Source organism: Saccostrea cucullata, unplaced genomic scaffold, assembly GCF_032062105.1.
Source record: "Saccostrea cucullata isolate Sc308-1 unplaced genomic scaffold, CSIRO_AGI_Scuc_v1 ctg18866, whole genome shotgun sequence".
Taxonomy (NCBI): domain Eukaryota; kingdom Metazoa; phylum Mollusca; class Bivalvia; order Ostreida; family Ostreidae; genus Saccostrea; species Saccostrea cuccullata.
Window position 1 is genome coordinate 1 of NW_026939442.1, and position 8840 is coordinate 8840.

At 36.3% G+C, this 8840-nt stretch overlaps 1 protein-coding gene across 1 annotated transcript; it reads left to right on the forward strand.

Moving 5' to 3' along the window:
- Positions 1-510: 510 nt before the first annotated feature.
- On the forward strand, positions 511-6752 carry LOC134253046 (zinc finger protein 76-like; the record flags this gene model as incomplete). Its single annotated transcript, XM_062735566.1, has 6 exons — positions 511-712; positions 1703-1882; positions 4626-4853; positions 5235-5365; positions 5863-5985; positions 6214-6752. Coding segments are annotated over 6 exons (1350 nt in total), but the record flags the coding sequence as incomplete, so codon positions are not given.
- Positions 6753-8840: the final 2088 nt, after the last annotated feature.

Here is an 8840-nt window from a genome sequence, read left to right on the forward strand (position 1 = left end):
ACAAAGTTTTAATTATGGTGACAATGCAGAATGAACTTCTTTAATTCTTAGAAAATTATCCACGTTTGATTTTTCAGGCACAATTTTTAGTTTTCGTAATTTTTTTCTCATCTATTGAAATTTTTAGAAATTAAATTCCCCGATCAAGATTGATAAACAGAAAATAACTTATAATGCATTTTATAGCCTTCTTGTATATTTGAAAAAAATGTCAAAATGTATATCTTGATACGACTAACCGGTTAATCGGTCGGAACGTCTTGCGGTTAACCGATTAGCAATTCTGCAATGGATTGCCATCCCTAATATTTACCAACAAACAGCTTATATACCAATATATATACCATCTTAAATTAAGTACTAAAAGATGATGACTCTCTAACTTATTATTTGGTGTCCATACAGAGAAATGTATTCTAAATTTAGCTTTATAAAAAAATGTTTGATTCAAATGTTGAAACCTTAGTAATAATTTAAGACGCAAGGCAGATAATTGGAACTCTTTTGTAGGTTCATGAACGATCTCACACTGGAGTCCGTCCGTTTAAATGTGATTACGAGGGCTGTGGTAAAGCCTTCGCTACCGGGTACGGACTGAAATCTCACACGCGTGTTCATACCGGGGAAAAACCCTACAAGTGTCCAGAGGAGGGGTGTGACAAGGGGTTCAAAACATCGGGGGACCTACAGAAACATGTCCGTACCCACACAGGTATGTAGGAGGGGTGTGACAAGGGGTTCAAAACATCGGGGGATCTACAGAAACATGTCCGTACCCACACAGGTATGTAGGAGGGGTGTGACAAGGGGTTCAAGACATCAGGGAATCTACAGAAACACGTCTGTACTCACACAGGTATGATATACAGAAACATGTCCGTACCCACACAGGTATGTAGGAGGGGTGTGACAAGGGGTTCAAAACATCGGGGGATCTACAGAAACATGTCCGTACCCACACAGGTATGTAGGAGGGGTGTGACAAGGGGTTCAAGACATCAGGGAATCTACAGAAACACGTCTGTACTCACACAGGTATGATATACAGAAACATGTCCGTACCCACACAGGTATGTGGGAGGGGTGTGACAAGGGGTTCAAAACATCGGGGAATCTACAGAAACACGTCCGTACTCACACAGGTATGATATACAGAAAAATGTCCGTACCCACACAGGTATGTAGGAGGGGTGTGACAAGGGGTCAAGACATCGGGGGACCTACAGAAACATGTCTGTACTCGCACAGGTATGTTATACAGAAACATGTTCGTACTCACACAGGTATGATATACAAAAACATGTTCTTGCCCACACAAGAAATAAGAGATTTAAGTGATACCTGTCAGGCTTTTGACAGTATTCACATAGGCATGACAGAGGGTGTGTAAGATTTATGTGAATCATGTGCAGAAAGGTACTTCTTATTCCTGAAAATAAATATAATTATACAAAAATAAAATGCTCACGGAGACATCTATTTCACATTCTGATGAATTAATAAAGAGATTTGTATATACTCGTTATGTTCATGTAAATCTGTTTTGGAAATATTGAAGTTTATAGAAGTCTTGGAAGGGATTCTGAAAAATGATTGTAAAATTTGTCCTTTAGATTTTGAAGGAAATTTGTTTATGCTAGCATGTTAACTTTTTTAAGACGTTGAGTCTCAGTTTATGAGCATACGTATTAATTTTTTTCAGGAGAGCGTCCCTTTAAGTGTCCGTTTGAGGGTTGTGAGCGATCTTTTACCACGTCCAACATAAGAAAGGTTCACATCCGAACTCATACCGGCGAACGTCCGTACATCTGTAATGAGGAAGGGTGTGGCCGAGCATTCGCCAGTGCCACCAACTATAAAAATCACATCAGGATCCACACAGGTATGTACTCTGAAAGAATCGCATAAGAATCTACACAGGTAGATAAAATGTCCAGGTGTTAAAAGATTTACAATATCTAGTGTAACAGATTCTGAATATATACTGTAGATCAGTTAATTTTCACTACACTTTATTTTTCACAAGATAGTCATTGATTCTTGCTTAGCAAGACAAAATTTTCAGGAATTGTGGTTATATTGCTCTATATAATCTTCGAAATTCACTATGTACAACTCGCAAAAAGCGAGTTAGAATTTCCAAATTGCGAGTTAAAAAATTTGCAACTCGCAAATTTTTGCGAGTTGATTTTTTATGCGCCCAGATCGATAGATCCCGGGCGTATATTGTTTTTGTCCTGTCTGTTTGTCTGTTTATCTGTTTCTGTTTGTCTGTCTGTCTGTTGTCAACTTTAACCTTCGCCAAAACTTTTGAACCATAAGAGATAGGGACTTCATATTTGGTATGCATACTCCACTAATAAAGTCCTTTCAAATGACATCAAGGTCAATGACCTGGTGCCCTTGACTGTGACCTATATGCTAAAAATAGCTTTTCAACTGTTTGTCATAACTTTTGAAACATAAGAGATAGGGACTTCATATTTGGTATGCATACTCCACTAATAAAGTCCTTTCAAATGACATCAAGGTCAATGGCCTTGTGACCTTGACTGTGACTTATATGCTAAAAGTAGCTTTTTCCTCTTTTTGCCATAACTTTTGAACCATAGGAGATAGGGACTTCATATTTAGTATGCATACTCCACTAATTAAGTTCTTTCAAACAACACCAAGGTCAATGACCTTGTAATCTTGACTGTGACCTATATACTAAAAATAGATTTTTCCACTTTTTGCCATAACTTTTGAACCATAGGAGATGGGGACTTCATATTTAGTACGCATACTCCACTAATTAAGTTCTTTTAAACAAAACCAAGGTCAATGACCTTGTGACCTTGACTGTGGCCTATATACTAAAAATAGCTTTTTCAAACTTTGTTGACGCAGGGCGCATAGTGTTTCACAAACACATCTTGTTTCACTGTAAATTTCACCGAGGGAAGAATTTATCCGACATCCCCATTTTTAAACCCATGTCCGACAACCAGGCCTTAAAAAAAAACAACTGATCTATTCAAATTACCTCCAGGTGGATTTTTTTTCTCCCAGTCTGTGTGGTTTGATCAATCAGCTGATTCGGAATCCATTTATTCAAAAAAATATTAATTGTAGCTTAACTTGAGACATAGAATATGTCAACCTAGTTAACATTTACTTTAAATATAAAGAATAATCATAATGAATTATTGTAACTACAATTCCCCCCCCCCCCCCCCCCAACCACTTTTGAAGTTCGTTTTTTGCAGCTAGGCAGTCATGTTGGTTGCCATGTTAGGTGTCCACTGTAAATATAACACCTGGTTTATTCAGTCTGGGGATGGTTGGCTCTATTAATCATAAGGAAAAAAATCTTGACCTTCTGAACAATGATTTTTGGGGAATGTTACAGGAAACAAACATAATTTTTTTTTAAACCTGATGTAGAAAATTTTGATTTTTTTTTTAAATGGATGGATGGTGATTTATTTCGAGAAAGCTTTTATTTTAAAATTGCGAGTTGTCTTTTGAAATTGCGAGTTCATATTTTTGGAACTCGCAATTATTTGCGAGTTGTAATTTTAGGGAGTTTCTACCCCTGTTAAGGAATGCTATTTTATGCAATAATTAAATTTTCGCGAGTACACTGTCTCGCGTAATTACGCGAAAATAAACTTCTCGCGAATAAAAAGTGATTTACAGTAGGTAGGAAGTTTTCAGTATCCAGGCATCACAGGTTTACAGTATTCTGATGTGACTGGTTTGCAGTTTCCTTGTATCAAAAATTTTCAGAAGCTTACTAATAACATCTTTTAAGAATAAATATTGTAAGCATGTTCAGATATTTTGTTAATAAAGTCATGGTGGTTTTGTGAATGTTATGAAAATCTTTTGTGTAAACAAGGCTAAAAAAATTTCAGTTTCAATGCTGCATTTGGTCAAAATTCCACGTTGTCATTTTGAAAATGAAAAGAACACCACACAGTCTAAGTTGAAAAAGAAAAATGAGTTATTTCCCTATTTACATGTACAACAATTAATAGACAATTTTTTTCATTAGATAAACAATATTCATAATTCTTCAGGTCTATTTGACTTTTAAAAGAATGTGTGGAATAACATTACCGGGTAAATAAAGTTGAGTACATTATTAAAAAATTAAAAGAGAACAGGAAAGCAAGAATCAATTAATATCATCATTTTGTTGAACAACTGATATGAAAAAAAAAGTCTACCTGCTTCAAAAAAGAAAAGCCTTCCTGTCTGAAATTTCTGGCCCGAGAAACTATTGATTAATATTTTGTGGCCTAAATACTTATTTTTTATGCATGGATATTCAAGAAAATGTCATTTATACATGTATGAACAATAAAACTTAATACTCTTATTTGGGCTAATTTAAAATGGGACAAATTCAAAGTATACTGTATAATTTATTTAAATCAATGACTGGGCGAATTTAAAACCAGACAAAATTGGCTGCAAGTGTGAAAGGGCTTAAATAACTGGGGGCAAAAGTATCTCGGAACAATTTTAAAACATGTTTTGTTTCTTACAGGAGAGTCTAAAGATGCAAGTCTGTACAGTATATTTATTTGATTTTTTATTTCTCTATATGATGGTAATGTTTTGTTTCTATACAGGTGAGAAGCCTTACGTCTGTACGGTTCACGGCTGTGGTAAGCGGTTTACTGAGTATTCCTCCCTCTATAAACACCACGTGGTTCACACCCACTCCAAACCCTACCACTGTAATCACTGCGGTAAGACATACAGACAGACGTCCACGCTAGCCATGCATAAACGGACGGCTCACGGAGAAGATACCACAGCGGAGTACGAGGCCCAGGTCTACAACGAACAGATCTTCTGTGAGTCAGAAAACACGGTTATTTAATTTACATAAAAATTACAATATGCGGAGTATGTTATCTATGAAAATGTTACAAATACTAATCAAGTTTGTTTCATGATCAGTTGATACTTTATGTAGGTTTGTGGTCTAATCCACGTTTGTGGTCTAATCCACATCAACATGATCAATACAGAAAAAAATTTAAAGTGTCTTATAGTAAATGTTAGAGTAAAGCTTAGAAATCAAATAAGTCTTGACTACCTCTAACGTGTAAAAAGTTCTTGGATTCCTGAAAAAAAAACATCTCCCTTTAGGAGAAGTAAAAATGTTGGGAGAAAGGAATCTCTTTTGAAGAACCCATAAATGAAATATTAAACTTTTAACCTCCTGTTTACAGCAAAAAATGGTGAACAACCGCCAGAAAAGAGGGCGAAGTTTGAGTACAGCATAGAGGCAAAGGAGGAGCATGGGGAAACCCTGATTCAGAATGAGGCTGTCGTCATCAACACAGAAACACAGAATACACAGGTACAGTAAAACTTGTTTAGTACGAAAACGGATATTGCGAATTTACGGATATAGTTAAATTATCTTGCAACTTGTAAATTTAATGAGATCCTTATACGGATATAACTAATTTAGTTTATAGTGAGGTAACTTTCTAGGTCCCATTGACTTCGCTATAACCGAGTTTTACTGTACATGATGTAAATTTTATAAATATAATGAATTACGCTTAATAACAAAATATTGCGTTCCTGGCACTTTGTTATAAGCTTGTTTCACTGTAGTATCTTATGGAACATAATTATTGAATGTGGAGGATTAAGGTTAGAAATTCAAAGTGTCAGAAAAAAACATCTGCTCAAAGGGTGGGATTCATAGTGTGTGAAGAAAATTTATCCTTTATTTGCAGCATTTTAGATACAGATTTTAAGAAGTAATTTGGAATACCAATTTTCTGTAAAACAGTGGTGATTTATGAAGGACAAGTTATTTTCATTGTCCTTTGTTGTGAATTCTAGGAATCTCTATTACCCAATGACCAGGTACCGCCCAGTGCTAACATAGCCACCATCACAATGGGGGAGCACGGCCAGCAACAGGTGTTTGTCATCACCGACCCGGCGCAGCTGGAGGCTCTACAGGTATACATTACACAAATACACAGTACAACTAAAGTGTCAATAAATACACCATGTTAAAGCAAATGTTTATGGAAAAAAAGACACAATTTTCTGAAATTTGATGAATGAAAATCATGGTGCACAAATACTTTGATATAAATAGTTTTTGATTCATGTATATTGTATATCTGTTCATTGTGGGTAAACTTGATAAAACTTTTGATGACTGAGTCCTTTTATGACCTTCAGCAATTAGCAGCACAGCAGCAACAGCAACAAAGAGACAGTATGACTGAGACAACTGATCAGCCGCTGACAACATTAGGGGTAGATCAAACAGGAGCGGAAACTCCATCAGACCAGGTGTGCACCCCCTCAGACATAAACCACCAATCCACCGAGACTCTGACCAATCTGGGCCACCCCGAGGACATGTGTGACCCGAAGCTGGAGCCCGAGGGCAATGTTGAGTCTGTGGTGTTAGAGACTGACTCAACCTATGAAGAGAAAGAAATCCTACAGAGTGTGACAGGTGGTGACATAGTCACGGACAATGATATCGTTACAGAGGGCCACATGACAACAGATGGTGACATAGTCACAGAAAATGATATTGTTACTGAGGGTGACATTACAACAGATGGTGACCTTGTTACGGACAATGATATAGGTACAGAAGGTGACATGACTGTGTCCGGAACCATACAGGTCCTCGAGGAAACTGTGCAGACATAATCCATATTGTTGTTTATTTATTTCTTTATTTGAATAAAATTTGTCGCTGTTTATGGCATTTGAATTAATTTTTAGCTCTACTGATCAGAGACCAGAAGAGCTTATGCGATAGTGAGGTATCTGTTGTCCGTCTGTCTGTATGTAAACAATTTTTCAAAATACTACTACTAATTACATAGGAATAATAGGGAAATCTTTTAAAATCGATCTTCTTATCAAGTACTTCAAAGCCATGATTAGTGATATTTATATGGAAACATCCTCAGGTAGTGTAGATTTCTAGTTTTGTTCAAATCATGACCCCCGGCCCGAGGGTAGGGTTGGCAACAATGGCCGATCAAATTTTTACATAGGAATATATAGGAAAAATCTTCTCAAGAACCGCTGGGCCAGGAAAGATGAAACTCATGTAGAATCATCTCCAAGTAGTGTAGATTCAAGTTTGTTCAAATCATTACCCCCGGAAGTAGGGTGGGGCTACCATGACCGATCATAGTTTAACATAGGAATACAGATGTATAATGGAAAATAATTCTTTTTCTCAAGAACCATTGAGGCAGGAAAGATGAAACTCGTGTGGAGTCATCCTCAGGTAGTGTAGATTCAAATTTGTTCGAATCAAGACCCCGGGGGGTAGGGTGCATGGGGCCAAAATGGCCGATCAAAGTTTTACATAGGAATATATAATGAAATCTTTTAAAATCTTCTTCTCAAGTACTTCAAAGCCATGATTAGGTGATATTTATTTGGAAACATTCTCAGGTAGTGTAGATTCTAGTTTCTTTAAATTAAACCCCCAGGGATAGGTTTGGACCACAATGGGGGATCCAAGTTTTACATTACAATATATATAAATATAAATCTCAAGAATATCGGAGCCATGATTAGTGTTACTAGTATTTAAATGGAAGCATTTTCAGGTAGTGTAGAATTTAATTTGTTCAAATCATAACCCCCAAGGGTAGGGTGGGGCCACAAGGGTGGATCAAAGTTTTATACATAGAAAAATAAAGGGAAAAATCCCAAGAACAGAAAAGTTATGTTTAGTCATACTGACATGTAAGCATCCTCATGTATTGAAGATTCAAATTTGTTTAAATCACGGCCCTTTGGAGTTAAACAAGTGGGAATCAAATTCAAAATTATTAGGAAGTAATTAATAAACAGGAACAAAATGATTTTAAAAAATCATTTTAACAAGAACAGCAAAGTCATATGCTGTATTGATATGAAGGAATTCTCAAGCAGTATCAAAATTCAAAGCCCAATCCCCACCCCACCTAGGTAAACTATTCAGTTCTGATCTGCTTTGTGCTTTGTTTCTAGCCGATGTGCTCAGGTGAGCGATGTGCTTCTGGGCCTCTTGTTAACTATACTTGTCAAAGACCATAAGAACTTATGCCATAGCAAGGTGTTCGTCTTCCGTTCATAAGTCTTTCTAAATTTTTCTAAATCCTACTCCTCCAGTTTAGGTCTGATACTACTCTTACAGTTTTGGTCTGATTTCAAAATAAAGTTGACATACAAGTAGACTGCACCACAGGAGTCTGAAGTTTTAATCGTCAAAAAAAAAAAAAAAAATCCGGAAAAAAATTTTCCTACCCTTAACTAAAAAAAACCCCAGGATGGCAACGTGTTTTGGGGGGACCCACCTAAACAAAAAGATCTGGGCTTGGTCGGAAAAATCTCGCAACTAATTCAGTATCTGGAGTGTTTGTGCTATTTATTCAAGTTTAGAAATCAAATCTGCTTGACGATTACGGGCTGTTCATAGCCTTTTTTCCAGTTTGACAGCTCATCCTGGACTCCATGCCACTAAACCGGAAGTGAACTCCGAGGTGAATAAATGACGTAATTGAAGAAAAGAACCCCCCAAAAATGCATGTAAAACGTCATGTACAATTTTATGTTACCATACGTGATCAATAAAAAGATATATTTTTCAAACAAAATAATGCTTTATAATGGTGCTTAGTCGAACTGTTTGGCTCTTTGTCGACATGGCTTTTCAGTGATTTAAATTTGGCGCTTGTAAAAACTGAATTATCTGTCCCTGGTACACATCGTCGTACAAGTAAGAAAAAGAATAAATAACTTTTTTAAGTTCTGTTAAATATATTTAAAATAACTGAATAAAATTA